Source organism: Narcine bancroftii, chromosome 8 (assembly GCF_036971445.1).
Source record: "Narcine bancroftii isolate sNarBan1 chromosome 8, sNarBan1.hap1, whole genome shotgun sequence".
Lineage (NCBI taxonomy): Eukaryota > Metazoa > Chordata > Chondrichthyes > Torpediniformes > Narcinidae > Narcine > Narcine bancroftii.
Window position 1 is genome coordinate 161,368,291 of NC_091476.1, and position 25,284 is coordinate 161,393,574.

Genomic DNA, 25,284 nt, shown 5'->3' on the forward strand with positions numbered 1-25,284 from the left:
TACTCTGTGGTTAGTAAGAGTAGGAAAGGACGTTGGCAAATACTAGAGCGCCTCGGATGCCCCCCAAAGTTCCTCATCATAGTTATCCAACTGCATGAAAACCAACAAGGTCGGGTCAGATACAGCAATGAGCTCTCTGAACCCTTCTCCATTAACAATGGCATGAAGCAAGGCTGCGTTCTCGCACCAACCCTCTTTTCAATCTTCTTCAGCATGATGCTGAAACAAGCCATGAAAGACCTCAACAATGAAGACGCCGTTTACATCCAGTACCGCACAGATGGCAGTCTCTTCAATCTGAGATGCCTGCAAGCTCACACCAAGATACAAGAGCAACTTGTCCGTGAACTACTCTTTGCAGACGATGCCGCTTTAGTTGCCCATTCAGAGCCAGCTCTTCAGCGCTTGACGTCCTGTTTTGCGGAAACTGCCAAAATGTTTGGCCTGGAAGTCAGCCTGAAGAAAACTGAGGTCCTCCATCAGCCAGATCCCCACCATGACTACCAGCCCCCCCACATCTCCATCGGGCACACAAAACTCAAAACGGTCAACCAGTTTACCTATCTCGGCTGCACCATTTCATCGGATGCAAGGATCGACAACGAGATAGACAACAGACTTGCCAAGGCAAATAACGCCTTTGGAAGACTACACAAAAGAGTCTGGAAAAAGAACCAACTGAAAAACCTCACAAAGATTAGCATATACAGAGCCGTTGTCATACCCACACTCCTGTTCGGCTCCGAATCATGGGTCCTTTACCGGCATCACCTAGAACGCTTCCACAGCGTTGTCTCCGCTCCATTCTCAACATTCATTGGAGCGACTTCATCTCCAACATCGAAGTACTCGAGATGGCAGAGGCCGACAGCATAGAATCCACGCTGCTGAAGATCAAACTGCACTGGGTAGGTCACGTCTCCAGAATGGAGGACCATCGCCTTCCCAAGATCGTGTTCTATGGAGAGCTCTCCACTGGCCACCGAGACAGAGGTGCACCAAAGAAGAGGTACAAGGACTGCCTAAAGAAAGCTCTTGGTGCCTGCCACATTGACCATTGCCAGTGGGCTGATATCGCCTCAAACCTTGCATCTTGGTGCCTTACAGTTCGGCGGGCAGCAACCTCCTTTGAAGAAGACCGCAGAGCCCACCTCACTGTCAAAAAACAAAGGAGGAAAAACCCAACACCCAACCCCAACCAACCAATTTTCCCTTGCAACCGCTACAACCGTGTCTGCCTGTCCCGCATCGGACTTGTCAGCCACAAACGAGCCTGCTGCTGACGTGGACATTACCCCTCCATAAATCTTCGTCCGCGAAGCCAAGCCAAAGAAGACTTAAGGTGGTATGTGAACTACTATTCTAGATCTTGAAAAGGTATTCAATGTGTAGTAGAAGAACAAGCAACATAGTGTTTTTATTTATTTTCAAGTCCAGCACAATTTTGCTTGATGCTATAAGTTTTCAGTGGGGAAAATAAATAAGATGAATCTTGTTGCAAATTTCTGATAATGTGCAGAATTGGTATGTTGAATTTAGTAAGTTGCGTGCTGCTGTTGGATATCTGAATTTATCAGTACACTTAACTGATTTGTTAACTCATTCAAATAAAAACATAAAATGTTGGAAACATTGAGCAGGCCAGGCTGCACCTGTAGGAACAGAAACCGAGTTAGATTCAGCTCAAAAGTCCTTCATCTGAACTTTGGGTTTAAAAAATAGCATGTTAATTTAAATTGTAGAGATTATGATGGAGAGAGCAAAGATTGTTGTTGGAATACGTTTTAGATGGAGTTGTCTATTCAGGTAGTCCCCAAAGGATTGGTTATAACTTGGAATGGTTGTAAGTCAGATTTGCTTTACCACCCATGTCTGAGGTCATGTAACATTCAACAAATGAACTTTTAATGGGGATCTTGGGCTGCCGTGGGGAACAGGGACCTCCGGCTGCCACTGGGAAAAAGGAACCTCGGGCTGCTGACAGGGGGAACGAGGACTTGAGGCTTCTGTGGGGAGCGTGGACCACTGTATACAGTACTTTTAATACAAAATATGTACTTGTACAGTAGTTTTAATAAAGATTTAAAAAAAATATTTGGTCATATGCGTGGGTAGGAGTAATTTGTGTAGGTCAGAAGTCGAGGCCTACCTGCATAGGTTGATAAGGCATTTAAAAAAAATGAAGATTTGAAGTGTGGTGTTATAGGAAATGCCCAGCTGGTCATCTTTGGCAATGAGAGAAGAACTGAGCAAACATTACAAATGAATGATCCCAACAGAATTGGCCAGTTCTGATATAAGCTGAGAAAACAAGTCAAATTCAGTGTTGAGTTGGGAAGGTAGAAGATGAGGTGCAGAACCTTAAGCTGGCCTGCAGATAGCCACAGAGGGTCATCGAGGAAGTGGAAGAGCAAATTAAAGAGGCATGCAACTGGAATTCTGGCGCCATCACAGTGAACTTGAACATGGGTATTTTGGTGCCAACAATTAAGTCTTTAACTGAAACATGGGTTTATTTAGTTTCCACAGATGCTGCTTGACCTGTCAAATTTTTCCTTTCTAATGCTAAGTTACTCTTCTCATTGAAACTTGTTGCCAAGTGAGGGGAGTGAATTGTGCTTGTTTGACATGCTGAAGTATCAGGTGGATGCTATTTTGGCTTCTTGGGCAACTGCACCATGTCTGAGTAGCTGTTTATAGCTGGCATCAGTAACTACTAAGTGTCAGATTCCCATAGATGGAGGTTGATGTCAGTGCACGTTCAGCTATTCCAAAATTCTCTGAAGGAACCACAGCAGCCTGCCATATATGGTACCAAAGCAGCTGCACCTTCAGCTTTTCCTGCATTCTTCATCCTGAAACATGTGATTTAACTAGCACCAGGTTGCCCTCATGATTCTTGAAGTTTGGACTTAAAATCAGTGGGCCTGAACGAATCATAGGAATTTATTTATGATTGCAGTGCCCTTGACTCAGTGGCTATAATTTTGCCTCTAGGGTCAAAAGGTTGTGAGCTTGAATGTCACATATTCTAGGCAGATTCATATTGGGGGGGGGGTGTAAAGGATGAGTAGGGATGGGGGTTAGTGATACAGAATAACATTACATCATTTTGTGTGCAAATTAGCTTAGTGTTTTCTAGTGGCTACTCTTCAAAATGACATTTTTATTCTAATGTGTTAGAGATTTGTGAATAGTGTCACATAAATGCAGATTTAATCCTTTGCATTTAAAATCTCTGAAGAATTCCTCAGAGGCGTTCTAACTCTTAAAGGAAAGCAGTCATGGAGAGAGAACAACCAGAGGAAATTGTGATTCATAACATTACCAGTAACGTAAATGAAAGGAATAGAAGTGGTCCTGCAGGCAGCATTTCGGGAGCTTGGAAATAACTAAAAAGACTAGGAGGTACTGTAGCTCTTCTCATATGAACTACCAATGCCATGTGACATTGAATACCGAAATGGGAAGCTTTAGCAGATGATTGTATGGGTGAAGAGATGATGTAGGTGCGATATCTTTAGCTTGTGAGGAATTACATATTGTAAATACAAGTAAGAAACAGGCTAATGACAAACAGTTCAAAGGGGAAGTAAAAATTGAAATTGAAAGGAGATGCAAAGAGTATATAAGGAAAGATGCACATAATCGGGAACCTAGAAGTATTCTTTAGGCAGATAAGCAATTAAATAGTCAGGTCAAAGTAGCTTTGCACATAACCAAATCTGGGATTTTAATTTACAATAAACTTTTTTCACCACATCATCTGTACTTTGCAAGTAATTTTGGCCGAATGATCAGAAATATTTGGTTATGTCCCAGCTAATGTGGTTGTAATTTATAAATATTTATAATTGTAATTCGTGAATTTCTTTTAAGATTCATAAATTTTAATATGTATTGTCCCAAGTAAATAATAGCTCTTTTCAGTAGTGGCGGTATTGTTGATGTAGTGAATGAAAAGTGGACGTTTGTATAAAATCCTAGAGCGCCCAATGTGCTTATGGAAGAGGTTTTGGGTATAGCAAGAAAATTTGTTGAAAAGACAAATTGTTGTAAGCCATTCACATTGACTGCATGTGTGTAATAACGAGCTGAAGTTTTCTTTCATTGAACTGGTTCATTTTGTTGGTAATTAAATGTTAGTAATACACATATACCCTGCATATTTCATTTCTTTATCCACAGGGTGTATGTCGGTGGTAAGAATTTTGGGATATTATTTATGTTGTGTGATTAATGGGTGTATGTGTTGAAGGAAAAAGTTTAAACAATTTGTCTTTTTTTGCCTAGCTCCTGAAGACTTTAAAGCGTTTGAATGAACTTCCTGTCACTGTGGATATTCTTGCAGTAAGTTATGATCTGTTTCAAGAAATTGGATGGCATCAGAATGTAGTTATGGTATTTGCAGTTTTTTTTTCTCTCTCCTAAAATTCAGTCTGTTTATTTATAACTGTCACTGGCAAAGCTGGCATTTACCTCCAACCTTGATTGCCTTAAGAACGATGGAAGTGAACTGCCATTTTGAATAATTGCAGTACATTCAATGCTGGGTAGAAGGTCAAGGATTTTGATTCATTGGTGTAGTTACAGCAAAATATTGTCAAATCTAGACAATATGTGACATTGAGAATCAGCAAGTGCTGTTTATATATGTCTGCTGTCCTTGACCATCTTGGAAATAGAACTTGGCAGATTTAGGGGGGTGCTCTCAGAGTAGCTAGGGTTGGAAATATAAAAAATTATTTCCATTATTTATAGAACATAGAAGGTCGTGCCGACCTAATAACCAATTCCAACAACTATCCAGAATTTCCCTACTGCATAATTTTTAATTTTTCTCAGTTCCATGTACCTGTTTAATAGTCTCTCAAAACATCCTATTGTATCTGCCTGCACCACCACTGCTGGCAGTACATTCCATGCACCCACCTCTGTGTGAAAAGCTCACCTTGCATCCCTTTGTACTTACTCCCAAGCATTTTAAAACTATGCCCTCTCATGTTAGCCATTTCAGCTGTGGGAAAAAGCCTGTGGCCATCCATATGATCAAAGCCTCTCATTATCTTTTACACCTCCATCAGGTCATCCTTCATCTTCCATCACTCCAAGGAGAAATGTTCATTCAACCTATCCTCACAATGCATGCTCTCCAATCTAGGCAATATCCTTGTAAATCTCCTCTGCACCCTCTCTTTTCCATCCACATCTTTCCTGTAATGAGGTGATCAGAACAGAACTCTCTTCCAAGAGGGGTCTAACCAAAGTTTTGTAATAGCTGCAACAATACATTTTCTAGAATAAATGGAATCTGCACTGGTTGGCTAAAGCCAGTGGCTTGACATTTATGGTCAGCAGCAGAAAAGTGGCAGAGTGTGTTCTCCACTGACAACAACCCAAGTACCTTTTTGGGTACAATAAAACTCTGCTAATCCAACATTTGATTACTTGCAAGGCTTGAAGCTGACTCGCTCATTCGTCGGGATTCAGAGAGTTCAGCTGGTCCCAAGGATGGATTGCAACACTAGGGGTCATGAAAGTGGGAATGTGTGTGGCTGGAAGCAGCATCTAGAGGTGCTAGTATATTCCTAACTCTCTTTAAACTAATTGGAAAATGTATTATGCTACTGAGTGACTTTTCAAAACTCCATAATAGTGCATTTTGCATTTATAGGAGTAACATCCAATAGTCTGGCCTGGCATTGTAAAAAATTCCAAAGGTACCTAATTACAAAAGTTTTATTGAATTCAGGTAGATACTCACTTTAGTATAGAGGGGTACTTTTATTTAAAAAAAAATGTAATAAGAACAAAGTGGGATGGCGAAATATCACAGCAGACAAAACTTTAGGTATTTTCTTAATATTTTATGTGTATTAAAGACAAGGGAGAAATGAGAAAAAGAATGGGACTGGAGTACAGTGAGCACTTCTGGTTATCACACGATAGGAAAGACAAGATTGAGTGAAGAGGATGTAGATGGGATTCACTTGGATGTTGCAGAGATGGATGTTTCATGAATGAGGAGGGAATGGAGAGGCCAGCTTTGTTTATCTTTGAGTAAGGGAATCGGGGGGGGGGGGGGGTATCCTGATCTTTTGAGGTACAAAGCTAAGGTAGATTGCCAGAAATCTTTCAGCAGAACAGAGGTGTCTGTAATCAGAAGGCATTAGTGGGGATCCAAAGAAGAATATTTATGCTCAGAAGGAGGTTGAAATCTGAAAGGTAGTACATGAGGAGCTGATGAAGGGAAAATCTTTCGTTAAAATTATGCAAGGTCTTAAATCAGCAAGGAAATCTGTGGGCTAAGTACAATAAAATGGGATTAGATTGACATGGAGGTGGTGATCTAATGGTCTCTTTTTACACTACATTGTTCCATGATACTCTGAAGTACTCAATATCATGTGTTAATTTAATTGAAACTGTTAATAAGGTGCTGCAAGTCTGTGAACAAGCAGGATGACCCTTGCATCATTTTCATGTATGAAAGCTTGTGTGCAGATGTTTAGCTTTGCTGTGCTGTTTATTCCTACTAACGAAATCTAGGTTCTTCTATTGGCTTTTATTTAAAATTAAAATAAATGAATAGAACTAATTCAGAGCAATTTGGAAGGCTGCCTATTTCACTTGTGACTTGATGCTCTTATCAACGAATGTATATTTTGAAAGTGATATTTTGATTGTGACACACAATAAAATGATTGTATTTTGCTTGCATGATTTTGAGAGAAGCAGGTCCTTGCAAAATATTTAGATTTTATGGATCGTTCTTGTGTGGAAGTGATCTACAATCCAAAATGCTATTGTAATAATCTATAATACTTCATTAATGTAGCATTAAGAATGGATAATATGTAACAAGTTCTATTTCAATGTTATCCATTTATTTTCATCATGATTTGTTGGAATGAGACTGGAAATTGTAGCTTATTTACTCTTCTATTATTTACAGCAACAGTGCTAATTGTTGTGACCTCATTGCTGTGTGAGATGAGTAGCGACAGGGGAAAATTGATTACGGAGGAACGATGTAACCACAGTGCAAACATGCTGACGTATTTATGCAGGTTTATGCAATTATAGGCTGCTTTTTTAAGACACAGCCTTGAAAACAAGGATGAGTTTTGCTGGTATTGTAAGACTTTATTTGACTTAAGTATAGCTGGATCTTCTTATCTGGTTCACTTTGGATTGAGTCCTGCCATTTTAACATGGAAGATCTTCGTGTGGCTCTGCAGAATTAGTAATTCACTGTTTATTCAGGTTATTATTGTCGTTCTGTTGCGATCTTCTTTGTTCCTTGTGTTAAGAGTGGAATTTCATTTGTGACAGAATATAGATATGTTTTTTGGAGATAAATTGGGGCAGGGTTTTTAGTATAGGTCACATACAAACACTTTAAAACAGATCTTATTTAAAATACTGGAGCTCTGTTCATGCTAGACATGTTGGGGCTAACAGTCTTTGCAAAAGCTTTGGAGGGTGCCCAAGAGACTTCACTGATGGATTGTTTACAAAAAGGCAACAGATGAAAGAGCTTGTCAGGGCCGCATTCTTTCTGGAGTGGAACTTGCTGTTCTCGGAGGGTCATGTGGTTTTGCAAGCAGAGAGAGTCAAAGAGGCTTTCTCTCTGTGTGGGAGAGAGAGAAAGGCACAGAGATCAATTCTACAGTTTTACAGTCAGCAGCAGCAACTAACTGGAACAGGACCAGCTGGCAAGCTTGTGGAAAACCCCATTTGGAAGACGGATTGTGAGTGCTTAGTCAAATTCCTTGTGGTTCATGTAAGAGGAGAGGACTGGCTGTCTAATGTTTCACTTGGAGAAACAAAAAGGCACTCTGTGGTGACCTGAAAGAAAGGGGTTATCATCTGGAGAACCCCGAGGGGGCAAGTTTCGTCAGCAAGACATTGAAGTGGCTGATTAAAAAGGAATCAGTTGTGGGTGTCCAATGAAAAACAAATCTCTCTCTGAAAACCGATAAGAACCTTCCTGAGTGGTAACCGTTTACCTTTCAAGCACCAAAACCTGATGAACTTTATAAATGTTAAATTCTGTGCACAGTATAAGAATTTCCTGCAACCAGTGAACTTGGAGGAATGAGAAGTGAGATTGGACTGTGAACCAAAGAACTTTTCTGAACTTACACACACATTATATATACATGCGCTTAGAATTAGAAGGGGGTTAAGTTAGGTAAGTTAAGTCAATAGTGATAAATTAAAGTGTGATTTTGATTTCATGTTTAAAGATAATTGAAAGCAACTTTTGCTTAATTAACCATTTGTCTATTGCTGTTGGGTTTTGGGGTCCTCTGTGCTCGTAACATTTTATGGGGACTCGTTCTTTCGGATTGAAAAATTGAGTTTTTGTGATTTATTAGTTAATTGTTTTTTTTCCAACCAAATTTAAAGTTTGTGTGTGGAAAAACAGCAGCAATGGATGTTGATACATTTTTATTACAAGCATCACCTGCAGAGGTGCAGAGCAAGAAAAAAGAAGAACTGATGGCAATATTAAATGCAATTCCCTCTTCAATGCTTTGTTTTAACTTCTCAAATAAAAAACAATTTCGCCTTATCAAATCAATTTTTCTTTCTCTCAAGATTCTTCATTCATCCAAGTGACTGCTCATGCTCTCCTGATTATTATTTCCAGGACTTTTGTTTCACCAACAAGTAAACAGTCTGTAGTTGCTGGATTTATCCAACACTTTTTTGGGAAAAAAAGGTAGTGTCTGCAATTTGCTATACTCCCCTGCCCCCCTGAATATGAAGATGTAGGGTGATTTTGGCCAAGATATGCAGTTCCTCTCTTCTTGCTGGTAACGTCTTAGGTTACACTCGGTCTGGACAAGGTAATTCATCCACTAGAACAGGGGTGTCAAACTCAAATTCACGGAGGGCCAAAATTAAAAACTTGGACTAAGTCGAGGGCCGAACTAAATATTTATTGAAAATTTTCAACAACATCTGCATGTTTTCTCTTCTTTCAACATATGTAATGTTAAACCTTTTCTTATTAAAATAAATGTTTAATAATAGTTTTGGATAAACTCTTTCCAGAAGCATTAACAAATGAGAAATAAAATATTCAATAAATAATATTTCTCTATAGAGGATTTGTCAAATGTTGCTAGTGTGCTGTCGAATAGTAAAATCTGAGGGCTATTGAGAATGTGGGAGAATAACATGATTCCTGAAACAATCAAATGGGTGACTGATTGTGGGCATGAACTCTAGCAGGGTTATTTGCCATGCCCTTTTTCCATTGGTACAGATATCCTTTGATTTACACACTTTTCAAGTTTTATGCCTAATGAGCTTGTATCCAGGTGCAGGACCATTTTTAACCAGGAATATATTTATCACTGTGACATGAAACTATTTGAAGATCGTTTTATCCTGAGATTAAAGTTCATAATACTTACTCAGGCCTGTGTGCGGGAGGGCGGGGTTTGTGGGCGATCGGGTTGGACAACGACAGTGTGGGGGCATCGGCTCTCGCTGCAGAGCGGCATCTCAGTGGATCAGCGGCCCCGTCACCGTGAGTCGCGGGTCGGCCTGCGGCAGGGAGGGGAGTGGGCAACGGTCCTGGCGAGGTCAGGCCCGAGGCCTCCGGTTCCGGGTGCTGGGAAGCGGCCTTGTCTTCCCCTGACACCGGCCAGGCCGGGCTGCGGTGGGGGTGGGGGTGGGGGTGGGCGGGGGGACACGACAGTGCAGGGGCATCGGCTCTCGCTGCTGGGCGGCATCTTGGCGGATCAGCGGCCCCGTCACCGTGAGTCGCGGGTCGGCCTGCGGCAGGGAGGGGGAGTGGGCAATGGTCCTGGCGAGGTCAGGCCCGAGGCCTCCGGATCCGGGCGCTGGGAAGCGGCCTTGGCTTCCCCTGACACTGGCCAGGCCGCGCTGCGGTGGGGGTGGGGGTGGGCGGGGGGACACGACAGTGCGGGGGCATCGGCTCTCGCTGCAGGGCGGCATCTCGGCGGATCAGCGGCCCCGTCACCGTGAGTCGCGGGTCGGCCTGCAGCAGGGAGGGGGAGTGGGCAACGGTCCTTGCGAGGTCAGGCCCGAGGCCTTCGGTTCCGGGCGCTGAGAAGCGGCCTTGGCTTCCCCTGACACCGGCCAGGCCCCAAAACCAGAGTCCACGGTGAGACCCTGCAACGTAAACAGAGGAGGTGGGGGCAATTAACGGGCTGACGCCAATGCATTCTGGGATTTATAGCATTGGCTGTGCATGCGCTGTACTGGCGCGGCTGCCAGCGGGCCACCTCTAATACATTTTTGAAATGATCTTGCGGGCCAAATATAATTATATCGCGGGCCAAATTTGTCCCGCGGGCCAGAGTTTGACATGTGTGCTTTAGAGGGATGCTTCAACATCAGCTCATCTTCAATACTGTAATGATTATGTTGAACAACTATTATCAAATGTCCTGCAAATATTTTGACATTTAAGATCAAAACATTAGAGTAGCATTCACTGTCTGTTTTGGAGTGCACAAGTAAGGGATTTGAGTTTGTGCTGAATGGACAAGCCAAAGAAATTTGTTTAGTCTTTATTCTTTCTGTAAACAGGATACAGGGATAGGGAAAACAGTGAATGGATTCAGAAAGCATGATGTGATTGGAGAACGTGCTAAGAACCTCGTCTCAAAGTGGAAGAAACTGGTACCCCAGGAAGTAGAACGGTATTGTTTCAATAACCATTTCATCTTAAAAAAAATGGCAGTTCTTATCATACTTTGTATATATTCCTTTATTGTTGCATAAGAAGCCAATTCTGAAAGTAAGATTGGGTGGACAGACTATTTTGTGTTTCCACATACAGCTGTGAATATTACTCACTTGAAAACTTTCCTCTTTTCACAAATTAAATAAAATCTATTCTCGGTCTTTTAATGATTCTTCAGAGAATGTAATACCCACACCTAGACTGATTTTGAACTCCACTTTAACAATAATCAAATTTTAGTGAAGTCAATCTTAGATATTCCGTTAGGGTTTTTGATCTTTGAACATTAAAAAATAAATGCATTATTTCATAAAACTATGACCACTGCTGAAAATGATCTTCCTTGTCCTGCAATTAATTCTGTGATTTCCTCCATATCCCTAACAAAAAGTTGTTTAATGCATTGATTAATAATCTAAAGTTGTGTCTTGTTTTATTTTCCCTCACTTCACATTGGCGGTCAGATTATGTCCTTTAGCAGCCTTGTTTCACGTTGGGCAAATGCTTGGAGAGGCATTGGGAAGAACTTCAGTACAACAGTAAAAGATTCTATTTTAGTAAGTTCTGTAACAATTTTATTTTTCTTTGGCCATTCATTTATTGTGCATTTGTTTTGTTTAGATCCACCAATACACTAGAGGAAAGGGAATTTTCTTATAATAAAGGAGTCTCAAAAAAGCAACACAGGGAACTTTCTCCAGAAGATTATAGACAAACATTCCAGACCCCTCATGGAGAGTCCTATGAATCAAACTATGTTCCTGTGAAAGGGAGACGCTTACTTGAAAGTGAGAAAACGTACACATACAGTAGTCATGGCTACCAATCTTCAAAATCCCATTCTAAAGAGCATGTGGAAAGATGGACTAAATCTCCTCCTATGGAGGATTATGACGATAAGATTGACTCGTCTGATGAAGATGCTGAGCAACCTATGGAGCCACCTAAGAGCTTCCACAAAACTCACCAGGACCATTATGGCTCACGAGCAGAAATGGGCATGGGTCGCAACAAGGAACACAAATCTTCACACAAAGAAAAGCAGCATTCAGTTCTAAAAGGTGAAGAAAAGTACAAGTTATCCTCTCTTCAAACGCAAGATAAAATGAACCAGTCTTGCTCAAAGGAACAATACAATCACAGGGACCAAGAAGATACTTCAGTAACTTCTAGTCATAAGAAGCCTCGATTACAAACTGAACAGAATTTAGACGACAGAAAACATAAACATAAAAGCTCAGATAAATGGAAATCTGATCATGATGAACAGAGAAATACATTGGATAAGCCCAAAGAGAAAACCATATCAAGTAAACAGAAAGAAGACGTGGAGTCAAAAAAATCAAAATCTTCAGAAAAGATTCAGACTTTACAGAAGGATCCTACTAATGTTGTGGCTGTTGATGAGTTTGAACAACCAACAATGTCGTTTGAATCTTACCTTAGCTATGACCAGCCGCAGAAAAGAAAGAAAAAGGTGAGCAAACCTGTTGCTCGGAAGGTTAAAGAAACTCGTCAGTTAAAATTAAGAGGATCAGACAAACCTCTTTCAAAATCTGGTTCTAAGAGCTCAAACTCTTCCTATGATGAGCAGAATGTTGAAGAAAAGAAGAAAGCCAAGCGACATGCTAAAGATGTACCTCATGTTAAATCCAAAAAGGTAATTTTAAATAGAATCGCAAAAAGAATACCAGTGGAGATTAAAAATAATTTGTAGATTGTAAGCATTTTATAGTGTCACTTGAAAGGCCTGGTTGACACTCAAAAATTAAAACTGCCTGTTGGTGATGAGTTGTCAGATCAAGCAAGGGTTGATGTCATAAAATGTCTTTTCTATGCTTCTTGAAAGTATGTTTATCTGTGGGGGAAATGTTAATTGCATTGTTGAGCTTGATCACATTGTCACAGTTGAATTTTCAAATTTAGCCATGCGCACCTTTTGGATGAGCCCATGCTGCCCAACTACATCCAATTGTCCTACTCCCCCAGTACATTTTGAAGGGTGGGAGGAAACCGGAGCCCCCAGGGAAAACCCTCACAGACATGGGGAGAATGTACAACCTCCTTACAGAGAGTGTGGGATTCAAACAATGGTCCTGATTGCTGGTGCGTGGTAACAGCATTGCGCTAACTGCTGCACTAACCGTGCTGCCTTATAATTGTTCTCCAGAATTTGTTATACTTTTTTAAAAATTTTATTTTTTATTTTTCACACTATAAGCCACATTGATCAAGATACATACAAACCAGAATTTGTTCTACTCAATGATAAAGGGAGGTGAGGTGTGAAAGACAAGCTTGCTCTTTGAAGTCATATCTGAAACCAAGTATAACTCCAATTATTTTAGTTAACTATGGTTTTGTCTGTACACCTCGTAATCTGCACCCAGCGACATGGGAAAAACAGAAAATAGATAAACAAAACAAATGAAAATATGAACTTACTGTGTTGGTGGCTTCTTGTTAAAGGATCAATTTTGGTCCAAAATTTATCAAGGTCATATAATGTAGTACAATAAGTTGCTGAAAGTACCCTTGTGCTACCATGCACAGATCTCCTTCCCCTTTAAAAGGAAATCCATCTATACTAGCTATCAAGTATTTGCACATTTGAAATTGTATAGTGGTTAAATACTTACTAATACTGTATGTACATAATTATAGATCTCCTGGTATTGGCCTCTGGAATCTCTTTTATAAAAATGCATTTCTCATCTCCAAGTTGACAGTGCCACATACCATTAACTTTGGTGTCATCCACTTGGGTTTGGTCCCTGTGCCCTTTGACCTATATTCTGTCCAGCAATGATTCCATCATTCAAGCCATTTTGCAACTCCATTTCATGCTCATCCTTTCCCTCGTGTTTGTAATAATCTTTGTGGGTATTGTGGAATGTGCTAATTGAACTATTTCTACCCTGTAACTTCCTTAATTGCTCTGCACCAGGTAGTTCATGATCCCCATCTCTCCCTGGCTCCATTTAGGGAAATCTTCCATGATAGTTGGGGCATTCTTGCAGTGTCTCTCACATGAAACTATCTCTCCTGACCTTGCTTTTGACTCCTCTTCTTTCCCACCACCTGTACTTTTATATCTTGCATTGCCTTAAAAAATAGAAAGACAGCATCAAGTCTCTGCCACCTCTCAGAATATCCTTTCAAATATTTTTCTCTCACCCATTTCTCTATAACTAATTCTCTTAAATATAGCCACTAAAATTTCCCTGATTCATCAGCCACCTATGTTATCACCAAATAATTGGGATTTAGAAGGAAACTGGAGCACCAAGGAGAGATACCTGTAGTCACAGGGAGACCATACAAACTCTACAGAGATTGCTCCAGGGATCAGGATTAAACTTGAATCATTGAAGTTGCAAGAAGACTGTACCACTTGCAGTGCTTCTTTCCCACCTTGGAATGCATCAAGATCAGTCATGTCTGCAAACATCTTAATCCAGGGAATAATGAATAATTGAGGGGAGGTTCCATGGCCATTGAAGAAATTATGCAAGACAATGACACAGTCTCATCCGTTGGTTGTTAATTCTTTGTTTTTTCACTGTGTGGACTGATTATTCAAACCCTCCATTCAGCTCTGGATGGTATGGACATGTAAAAGTGGGGGGAAAATGTAAAGTACACAGCTAATTTGAACCATGGTTTGCTGGGATAAGCCATTTCCTCAGGAACTCCTCCACCAGTGATGTAAGATATAAAGAACTGGTAGAGGATGATAATAAATGGCCTGGGTCCTGGACAAATGTGAATGTGAGTGATACGTCCAATGGCACTGTAAAAGTTGTTGAAGAAATGCTTGTTCTGAGCCAAAGGCTTCTTCAAGCTCTTGGGTACCATGCTGTCATTTGTAATCATCCCTACAAATATTAAAAGAGAAAGGAGTCAAAAAGAGAATGAAAGTATTGCTAATTAAATACAGTAAATCCCCTGATGTATGGAATTTGAGTAACTGACAGCCTCAAGCAACCAGCAAAAGTATCGCAGAAAATAAATAGGTAAAAAATACAGGTTTAAAATTGGCTCACTTTGCCGTTAGTTCGCAAATCAAGCATCCTGCAACCAGAAAGTTCATTTATCTGGCATCTACCAATCTCCGTAATTGCTAGGTATCAGGGGCTTTTCTGTATTAGGTTTTTTTTTGGTATTATTGGCTCCAATATCAGAGATGTGGTGCACTTCATTTGTATTAGTTTGCCACATAAAGACTGAATTTTTTTCCCCCCTACTCTCATCCTCAACCAACAGATGATGATTGATGTGGTACCGGTCTTGCCTGATATTCAATTGCCACTTATCCAGCCTCACTACAGACCTCTCCCTTCCATGGATTTTACACCATTATCACCACCCAAAAGGAAAGGTAAGTTTACTGAGATGCAATTTTGAGTCTAAAATGTTGCTATATACTGTAAGTGAGTGGTGATCTAGATATTCAATTGCCACTGAGAAATAAATGCTATAAAGTTCTGGGAAACCTATTGTTTATAGTTACAAGCTGAGGGGCTGACCAGAAGACCACTGGAATAATCTTGGCCAGAGGCACAGGCATGAAGAAGGATTTCAGCAGTAGATGGTTGATGGGCTATAGGTTATAAGTATACAAAAGTATGACACTTTTGTTAAAGTATGGCAGCCATATCTGAGGCACATAGGTGTGCAGATATGATCTATATCTCCCCCCACCCCCACTACCTTGAGTAACGAGATAAGTAACCAGGTAAGTAAAGGAGAGAGTGAATTGGGGTTGTGGCACAGGCGACATGTTTTAATGTTTAGTTTTATTAATTATCCCTTACCTTTTATGGTTTATTTAACACCCGGGGTTCTTGAACTTTAAAGAAAGTAGTGGATTTCGATGGTACTAGGCTGTTTTTCTTATGTTATTGTATGTCAGGGGGAGGGGGAAGGGGAAAAATACTGGACTCTGTATTGTGTAGCAAGAAAATGTTTTGTATTTTTTTTGCACTTGCATGAGTCTGAAAATAAAATATAAAAAAAATGTTGGGCTATAGGTGGCAGCCATATAAAAATGAAATTAAGTGTTCTTGATGGCAGTGGATGAAATGTCTGATCAATAGAATGCAAGGATTTTCAATAGTCTGCTAGGATGTTCAATAGTTTGGTTTCTCAATGTGGCCAAGAAAGATATAGACAGAACAGATGTATACCACTACAAAATTTTCACCATTTAATTAGAGGAATGCTTTTATTCACTGAGGTTTATATTGGTTATGAAGTATAAAAAACAAACGAGGGAGAGGCAGTAGGGAGGGAGAGGCAGTAGGGAGGGAGAGGCAGTAGGGAGGGAGAGGCAGTAGGGAGGGAGAGGCAGTAGGGAGGGAGAGGCAGTAGGGAGGGAGAGGCAGTAGGGAGGGAGAGGCAGTAGGGAGGGAGAGGCAGTAGGGAGGGAGAGGCAGTAGGGAGGGAGAGGCAGTAGGGAGGGAGAGGCAGTAGGGAGGGAGAGGCAGTAGGGAGGGAGAGGCAGTAGGGAGGGAGAGGCAGTAGGGAGGGAGAGGCAGTAGGGAGGGAGAGGCAGTAGGGAGGGAGAGGCAGTAGGGAGGGAGAGGCAGTAGGGAGGGAGAGGCAGTAGGGAGGGAGAGGCAGTAGGGAGGGAGAGGCAGTAGGGAGGGAGAGGCAGTAGGGAGGGAGAGGCAGTAGGGAGGGAGAGGCAGTAGGGAGGGAGAGGCAGTAGGGAGGGAGAGGCAGTAGGGAGGGAGAGGCAGTAGGGAGGGAGAGGCAGTAGGGAGGGAGAGGCAGTAGGGAGGGAGAGGCAGTAGGGAGGGAGAGGCAGTAGGGAGGGAGATGGAGCTGTAAAAAAAAAAAAAAAAAAAGCAGACCTGCGGAGAGAAAGGAGGGGAGAGATGAGAGACAGTGCTCCTCTACAGGGTATTGCCCAGTCCAATTACTAATGGCTTTGTACAGGATTTTTGTGGTGGGCTGTTAAAGGGACTGATGATGTTTTATTTTAAGATCCTGCGACCTTGGGCTCTGGGCCCAAGATGGCAGTGCTTGAGTCTCAAGGGGTTGCACACCCTGGGGAAGCAGAGGATTGGTGCAAGGCAACAGAAAAAGTGGAGACTACTTCCCCGTTTGAGAAAAAGAAGCAGAGGAGACAACCCATGGGATGGTGACCTTGGTGGCGGAACAGCTGAAAAACACACTGGCTGTTGGCAATTCGAGACGAGGGACCCACGCAGGCTGCGGACTGCTGGAGACTGGTTGAATGGGTACTAGATATTGTAACAGGGATGTGAGTGGGTGCTAAAGGCTTCCTGATCATGTTGGAGTCTTGGATCTGGAGCTTGGGTTGTCGATGGTTTGGACTTGAGCCTGTGTGGCTGCAGAGGCTGCTGGAGTGTTTGAGGTGAATACACGCAACTTTGTGACTCTTTGTGGGGGGCGGGGGGGTGGTGGAGAACCTCTTTTGCTTCTCTTTGGCTGTAAGAGACCCCCAGCAATTTCTGTTGATGGCGAATTTGTCTGCCATATGACAGACCAAACCAAATTTTGTGTAATATGCCACCTGTTTTATTACATGGGACACAGTGGAGGAGTAGTACAGAACATTTCCCTGTATCCAAAACGCTTGGGTCCAGACAGTTTTTGGTTATTTGGTTTATTTGGTTATTGGAACAAAACCAAAAAAACCCAAAAACAGTAAAGTAGCATCAGCCATCACTGGTCCCTGACACCTCCCCACTGCCGCTGCCGATCCCCGACACCTCCCCACTGCTGCCATTCTCGACTACAGTCCCCGCTCCTGCCTGGGAGACCGAGGTCCCCGCTCCTGCCAGGGAGGACGCACTCCATGATGATGCTGGGTCACAGGATTCTTCCGGCTGCTTGTAGCAGGGAGATAGCAGTATGTAAACCAAGTACAGCGGAGGGTAAAGAAGAAATGGAAAGAGAGAGGGGAGGGAGTTACATGAAACGAGGATAATTGGCGTTCTAATTTCTCCCCATGTACTACCTGACCAGCTGATTTCCTTCAGTTGCTCACTGATGGCTCAAGATTCCAGCCTGCTTCTCTGAGCTGATATCCAGCCATTTAGCATCTGTCTTCCAAGCTGGTTCTGAGCTGTGTTGTTACTAAAATTGTGCCAAGGGAGCATCAGAGCCCCACATGGACAAGTTGGATGATAAATTTTTTTCAACTTGTAAAGTCAAGTCAGTGCCACAAAAAAGACAGTTAATGGATCTTTTTTGTATTCAGAACTTTGGATAAGGAGAAAAGTACTGTATTAATACAGTAAAATCCCCATTATCTGCCACCTACTGGGATCATGGATGCTGGAAATGTGAATTTTTCACTTCACTGAGATTCACTCTTTCAATGCTTAACTAATGCATCTGCAATAAGAAGACAAAAGAAAATGCAAAATATAAAGTAATTTGAAAAAAAAATCAGTATTGTAAACTGTGATCATGTAAAGTTCACTTTAATCAAGTTATTTGAGTAACTTGCGCTAACCATGCCACTGTCATAATTAACCCCCTCCCCCAAGTTTACGGATAGTCTTACTAATAATAAATACTAATAAAAAATAAAGACTTTTACTAGGTAGAGATAGGGAGAAATTTTGTGAGAGTTGCCCCTGTGGTGAGCAACATTGACCAACTCTTCATTCTGGTGTCCCAGTCAGACTCTCGATGCAACCTGATTCACCTCCACGTAAATGTCCCATGCAAGTGCTGACAGTGAAAAGAAAGTGAGCGAATTGAGGGGCATTGCTAATTCAGCAGGGCAAATCGATGCAGTTCTAATGAAGTCTCAGCGCATCCCTGTAGGGTTGATCCGTCTAGTCCTATTTATTTATTTGTTTCCTCAAATTTGTTTTTTGCCATTTGTTTGAATTTCTGGTTGATTGAATTCTGGATAATAGGGATTTTACTGTAGATAGGATGTTGTGATAATCTTTCCATCAAAAACTCAGTGCCCTGATCACTGTGACTTGTAACATTATGGCTGGTGGTGTTCCACATGGGTTGGTGTTGGGTGCCGCTTCTTTTGAAACTGTATATTAATGACTTGGATTATGGAATAAATAGCTTTGTGGCCAAGTTTGCAGATGATATGAAGCTAGGTGGAAGAGCAAATAGTGTTGAGGAAACAAGGAGGCTGCAGAAGAATTTGGACAGATAGAAGAATGGGCAGAGATGCGGCAAATGAAATATAAATTCGGAAAGTGTTCGGTCATGCAGTTTGGTAGAAAAAATGAACAGGCTGATTATTTTTTAAATGGGGAGAAAACTGGGAGTCCTTGTGCAGTATAGCTTGAATTTTGGTGAAGATGGCATTAATTTCAAGAGGAATAGAATGTAAGAGCAGGGATGTGATGTTGAGGCTTTATGAGGCACTGGTAAGCCCTCACAGAGTATTGTGTGCATTTTTGAACTAATTTAAGGAAGGATGGGCAGACGTTGGAGAGGGTTCAGAGGAGGTTCACAAGGATAATTCTGGGAACGAAAGGGTTATCATATGAGGACCGTTTGACAACTCTTGTCCTATATTCATTGGAATTTAGGAGAATGAGGAGGGATCTTATTGAAACATTTTGAATGTTGAAAGGTATGGACATAGTAGATATAGAAAGGTTATTTCCCATGGTAGGAGAGTCCAGGACAGCAGGGTACAACTTCAGGAATGATGGAGCTCTGCTTAGAGCAACAATCTCAAATAAGATAAAATAGGTAAAATTACATGTGTAAAAGGAAAAAGCTGGGGGAGAGGACCAGAGGTGATATAGGACAGAAAGTGTGCGAGGTAGAGAGGAAAAACTATTTGGGGGGTGGGGGTGGGTGGTGAATAAGAAAGTTAGACAAAATATTAAGTACCCGGAGTAGGTAAATAAGAGATGAAAACAGTGGAATCAGATGGGAGTGGAGGTTACCTAAAATTAGATAAATCCGTATGTGTGCTGTAAGGTTTAAGACTGCCCAGGCAGAATATGGTGTGTTTTTCTTCAGGTTTACATTTGTCCTCACCCTTATAGTGGATGAAGTCGAGCACAGGCATCTAATTGTCGGAAAGATTGGGGGAGTTGAAATGGTTGACTTTAGTCAGCTCAAGATAGGAATATGAAGAGGAGACTGCACTGGGTAAACCAAATGCAGTAGATTAGATCCAACCTAATCGATTGCATTCGGTGTACCTGCTCTGGCCTTCTCGACACTGTTGAGACCAAATGCAGATTGCATGACTCTTTTGCCAAATATCTGCAGTTTCTGGGTCTAAATTTGAGCTTCCTCTGGCCAATCATTTAGGGTCAGAAGGCTTCATTAAGACTCTTTGATCTGAAACATTAACAGAAATAATTAGAAGGGAAGAAAATGGATAAAGATATGAAGTGAAGGTAGTTAGAGCTTGAGAATACAAGCAAAGGAATATTAAATAGTGTGAAATGTAAGGCTCTGAGATGTAACTAGTAGATTGTGCTATGCAAATAGAAGAAAAATTTGGTCAGTATCACTGTTGGATGATTTACAGCAAAAATGGTAGTTCTAATACAGACACAACAATTGTTGTAAAATTAGAAATCCAGTCTAAAGGCTGTAATGTACAAGACAAAAAGATACTGTTTTTCAAGCTAATCTTGTGCCAAACAGTGCAGGAGGCCACAGACAAGTTGGAATAGATTGGGGAAACCAAGTGGCAGGTAGCTTAAAGTCACTCCTGTGGAAACAGGTACTCCATGAAGTGTACACCAAACTGTTTCTCCAAAGTAGGGACCACATTGTGAATATTAAATACAGTATATTAAGTTGGAGAGGCAAATAACTTGCAGGTTTACTTGGGCTGATTAAGAAAGTACTGTGGAAGAGATGGTAGAAGTGTCATGCGAAGTGGATCGCTTGTTAGCCACAGAACAGTGGACCAGGGAGTCGTGGAGGGAAGAGTACCTTTTGAAATGCTGAGAGGGGAGGCTTATCTGGTTGTGGAACCTTTTTGAAATAATGATGATCTGTTGAAGGCAGGGGAGGTGGGGTAGATGTTGGTCAGCGTACAGGAAATTCATAATGTGCAGTAAAGGATTATTCCAACAATGGAAGGCCCAATTCAGGAAGAACAATGACATCTACTAGGCAACTAGGTGGAAAGTTTAATCATTAAAGCAAATATGATAGCAATGGAGGAACTGGGAGAATGTAATGGAGCCCTTGAAAAAGGAAGAGTGGTAATATGTATTCAGCAATACTTTCTCGTAACTTGTCTCCTTGTAAGAGCTGCTGTTTCATTCTTTTAATTCCTCTGTTGTTTCATATTTATACTAACAAGACTTTCTCTCTGTTTGTACAATCTTATCTTTTGGCTATGCTATATAGCCAGTCTTTAAACTTTTTATATTTGTTTTCTCTCTGTGTGGCCCTCTCCCAACAATTGTACCAATATCCCTTTATCCCATGATTTCCCAACAGAAACATTTTATTCCTGTTTCCACAGATACAACCCAACCTCTTGAGTGTTTTCAGAATATTCACTTTTTGTGTAGTCTTTTAGTGTGAAATGCTGTTTGATGGGAACTTTTATGATTGCTAATAGTTGGAAGAAGCCTAAAGGAATCTGTGATTTATATGTAGATAGATTTATATGTGTGTATGTATGTATATGTGTTTTTATATATATATATATATATATATGTATATTATATATAGGCTAAACCAGACAGGCAGTTGATATAAATGTAATTTTTCAAATGCTACAAAATTACACCATTAATCTTTTCCATCTTTTCTGATGCAGCTGTGTCTATTCTGTCTGAGGAAGATCTGGGGTTTACTGGTCGCCGTTTTAATTCAAAGATGCAAGTGTACTCTGGATCAAAGATTGTTTATCTTCCAAAGATGATGTCGTTATTTGAACAGTGCATTCGAGTTCTTCAAAATAATGTGGACTGTGAGTCACAGATAATTATTGGAGATATGCACGTGTGGAAAATGAAGTCAAACTAAGTAGTTTATTTCTAAGTCAGCAGTTCCATGCTAGGATCCTATAGTATCACATTCTTCTTTGATTATAACAGTAAAATGTCAACATACAGCACAATAACTGGCCATTTTGGCCCACGAGCCCATGCTGCCCAATTTACACCCAATTAATCCCCCCCCCCCCGTATGTTTTGAATGGTGGGAGGAAACTGGAGCCCCCGGGGGAAACCCCCGCAGATATGGGAGAACGTATAAACTCCTTACTGACAGCACGGGATTCGAACTCTGCTCCCGATTGCTGATGCTGTAAAGGCGTTGTGCTAACACGATGCCAACCGTGCCGCCCTTATTTGGATTTAAACTTTTCTCTTCAAATTTATACCACTATAAACATTAAATGTCAGTGTGAGGAGTAGTGTTTTTTTTTCTCCTACCTCTCCTGTAAGATTTGGCACTTTACTTGCCATGCTTTCTCAGAGGCTATGGACTCACCCAATGCGATATAGCTGATCAGCACTCAAGTGGATATTAATAACATGCAAGTTTTGATGGTGAGTGTTAGAAAACCACCTGATGTGGGAACAACAGCTATGCATCCTAACTGATCATGTTTTGAATTCTCGTCTCCAATGGCGTATTTCTCCTTTCCCGGACATCCTAAATGTGCTGAGATGTAGCTGATCTGATTTTTGCATTTTCCCTGAGTCAGCTGGTTACCATACTGTTTATACATTCCAATAATGAGGGTATGGAATAACAAACAAACATTATTTTCTTTGGTACAAACCTGCAGAGGTCATATATTTAAAATTAGCTGTATAATGAGGTTATATGTAGAATGGTGTTTGTTTACAAATATTGGGCATTACCTAGTATTGATACTTTAACACAGCTAAATGTTTAGCAAGTCCCTTCTCATGATTTCTCTTTTTTCTTTTTCGATTTTTAAAAAAATATACAAGTTACTGGACCAAACCTGTTTTAACTCTTTGAAAACTGTTTGTTTACCATTCAATTGCCATACTGTTCCTACACATGTCCCGGTTATTCTTTGTTTTACATACAAAATATCTGAGACCATAAAATAAACATTATACTAATATTCAGAATTTTAATTACCCTTTCTCTTCAATTCACCAATTAAAAATATGGGGTTGTTCATAGTCCACTTTTTAAAAAAAAAATGTCTTTTAAAATGTCTTTTTAAAAAAAAAAATCAGGGCAAAGCAAAAATTCTTCATTCATGAGACCACTGGAGGGATGAATGAAATTCTCCAAGTACATCTAAAAGGAGATTACAAAACCTTTTTTTTAAAAAACAGTGAGATTTGGCAGGACTCATCATGCTTTTAACTACTTCCCTATGGGTTTTCATGGATAGTCATCATCAAATAAATTTTCTGAGTGTTATCTCTTGAACATGATCCTAGACTAAATAATGGCAGTAATGTGGATAATTACAGCATCTGGCAAACTAATGAATTATGCTTTACATGATTTAATGATTTGCATTCTTATACAATTTTATATCTGGGAAATCCATTTGTCCACATCATCATGAGATGGAGTTGCTTAAAAAAATATGGATACATATCGTTTTGCTTTGCAGAGTAGCAACCATCTTATTATTTTCACAGCTATTCATGAAGTCGGAGGAGTGCCATTTGAAATCTTGGAGCCTGTATTGGAGCGGTGTACCCCTGATCAGCTATATCGCATTGAGAATTGCAATCCGGTAAGTCTTTACTTTGAGTCCTAAATGGAAATTGCCAGGAGTTTCTCAAGAATAGAAATACATTTTTCATGCTTTTTATTGCCATCTTGGCAATAGAAAAAAGTCAAGTTAACCATCTTCTTACATCATAGTTCTAACTTTATATGGTTAAATCTGACTACTTGATTCATTCAAATGTTGACATTACAATATTAGGTTCAATGATTCTCATGATAAAGCCAGACTTTCAAAACCTTTTCCTCCTTGCATTTTGAAAGCTGATTTTTTTTTAAATAAAAGGGTTGATTATGGTAGGAGACAGGTGGAGAAATTAAGAGATGTAAAGAAATGGTTGGTCAAGATCAGAAAACCACGAAGAATAATTTTGTCACAACCTCAAACAGTCTTTATTTGGCCTTTGTTGGCAATATTCTGTGTAATCTGAAGGAATAATTTGCATTTATATATTTAATTTATCATATATTTTTCTGCAACCTCTGAAGGTATTTGAATTCTAGGGCAGAATGGTTAGCATAGTTGTTATTGTTAGCACAACGCTGTTACAGCGCCAGTGATGGGGACCGAGGTTGGAATCCCACACTGTCTGTATGGTGTTTTACATTCTCTCAATATCTGCATGAGTTTTACACGGTCGCTCTGGTTTCCTCCCACTATTCAAAAAATGTACTGGTGGTTTTAGGTCAGTTGGGAATCATTGGGCAGCACGGGCTTGTGGTCCGAAAGAGTCTGTTACCATGCTATATGTCTAAATTTTAAAAAATAAAATTCTAATGGAAGTAAAGTGACATCTAATTTATTAACAAGAAAGATTGTACAAAAATTGGTTTGGTAAGTTACCAAATTTATTTTCCAGAAATGGAGTTCCAGTGGTTGAGAGATTTTAATAAATTTTAGAAGAGTTAACTTCACTTTTTCAATTGGCCAAATCAAAAACTGTTGGTACATTTAATAACTGAGTTGTGGCTTTAGACAAGTAATATTTAATGAAATGTTTACCAAATGTTGAGAATTTTGGAAAATTAAAATTATTATGACTATTGTTACGGGTTATATCATTATGGTTATGTCTTTAAAAGAGAGAGATTGTGGGGGGGTCTTGTGTGGATCACTTCACAAACAGAGTAACACTACACAAAAGACATCTCATTTAAAATGTAAGAGCTTTGCTGAAGCTAGACATTGAGGTCCCAAGTGATTTTTGCAGAAACAATGGAACTGCTTTGGAAAGAACTTCAAAAGGAGGTGTAAATTGGAAGAGTCCAGGCTCAACTACTGATAAGATCTTTCAAAGATTGGGTTTGGAACCTTGGGAGAGATATTTGGTTTATACAAGCAGAGAGAGAAAAAAATAAACAGGATTCTTCTGAGAGAGAGAGAGAGAGAGAGAGCGAGAGGGAGAGAAAGAGAGAAGTCAGTTCTACAGTAGCATTTGAGGCTGCAAAATGGCAAGCTGGCAGGCTTGTTGAAAAACCCCATTTTGAAGACTGGTTGTGAGTTAAAAACCCTCGTTGTCCTTATAAGAGGAAATGGCTGGCTGGAGTATTTCTCCTGAAATAAAGGAAACAAGAGGAATTCTGGTGACTTGGAAGAAGAGGTTATCATTTGAAAAACCCATGATGGGGCAAGTTTCTTCAGCAAGACTCTGAAGTAACTGATTGGAGGAAATCAGTTTGTGTGTGTCCATTGAGCAACAAATTTCTTTCTGAAACCAACAAGAACCTTCCTGAGCCTGGTGAAGATATATTAATGTTAAATTCTGTGCACAGTATAAGAATTGCCTAATACGAGTAAACTTGAAGAAATGAGAAGTGAAACCAAGAAATTACTTGAACATGTGCGCTTAGAATTAGAAGGGGGTTAAGTTAATAGT

At 40.4% G+C, this 25,284-nt stretch overlaps 1 protein-coding gene across 8 annotated transcripts in view; it reads left to right on the forward strand.

The window, feature by feature from the left end:
• The window catches only part of eloa (elongin A), an 88,514-nt gene that overhangs the window by 35,392 nt on the left and 27,838 nt on the right, over window positions 1–25,284 (forward strand). For 4 of the 8 annotated variants that reach the window (XM_069895710.1, XM_069895712.1, XM_069895706.1 and 1 more), the window contains exons 2-7: window positions 4,294–4,401; window positions 10,576–10,688; window positions 11,354–12,392; window positions 14,999–15,113; window positions 21,495–21,647; window positions 23,317–23,414. In XM_069895710.1, coding sequence (XP_069751811.1) covers window positions 4,294–4,401; window positions 10,576–10,688; window positions 11,354–12,392; window positions 14,999–15,113; window positions 21,495–21,647; window positions 23,317–23,414 — 1,626 coding nt within the window. Of the gene's footprint in view, window positions 1–4,293; window positions 4,402–5,455; window positions 5,575–10,575; window positions 10,689–11,353; window positions 12,393–14,998; window positions 15,114–21,494; window positions 21,648–23,316; window positions 23,415–25,284 lie in introns of all 8 variants that reach the window. The other 4 variants (XM_069895713.1, XM_069895707.1, XM_069895709.1 and 1 more) reach the window with 2 other exon arrangements.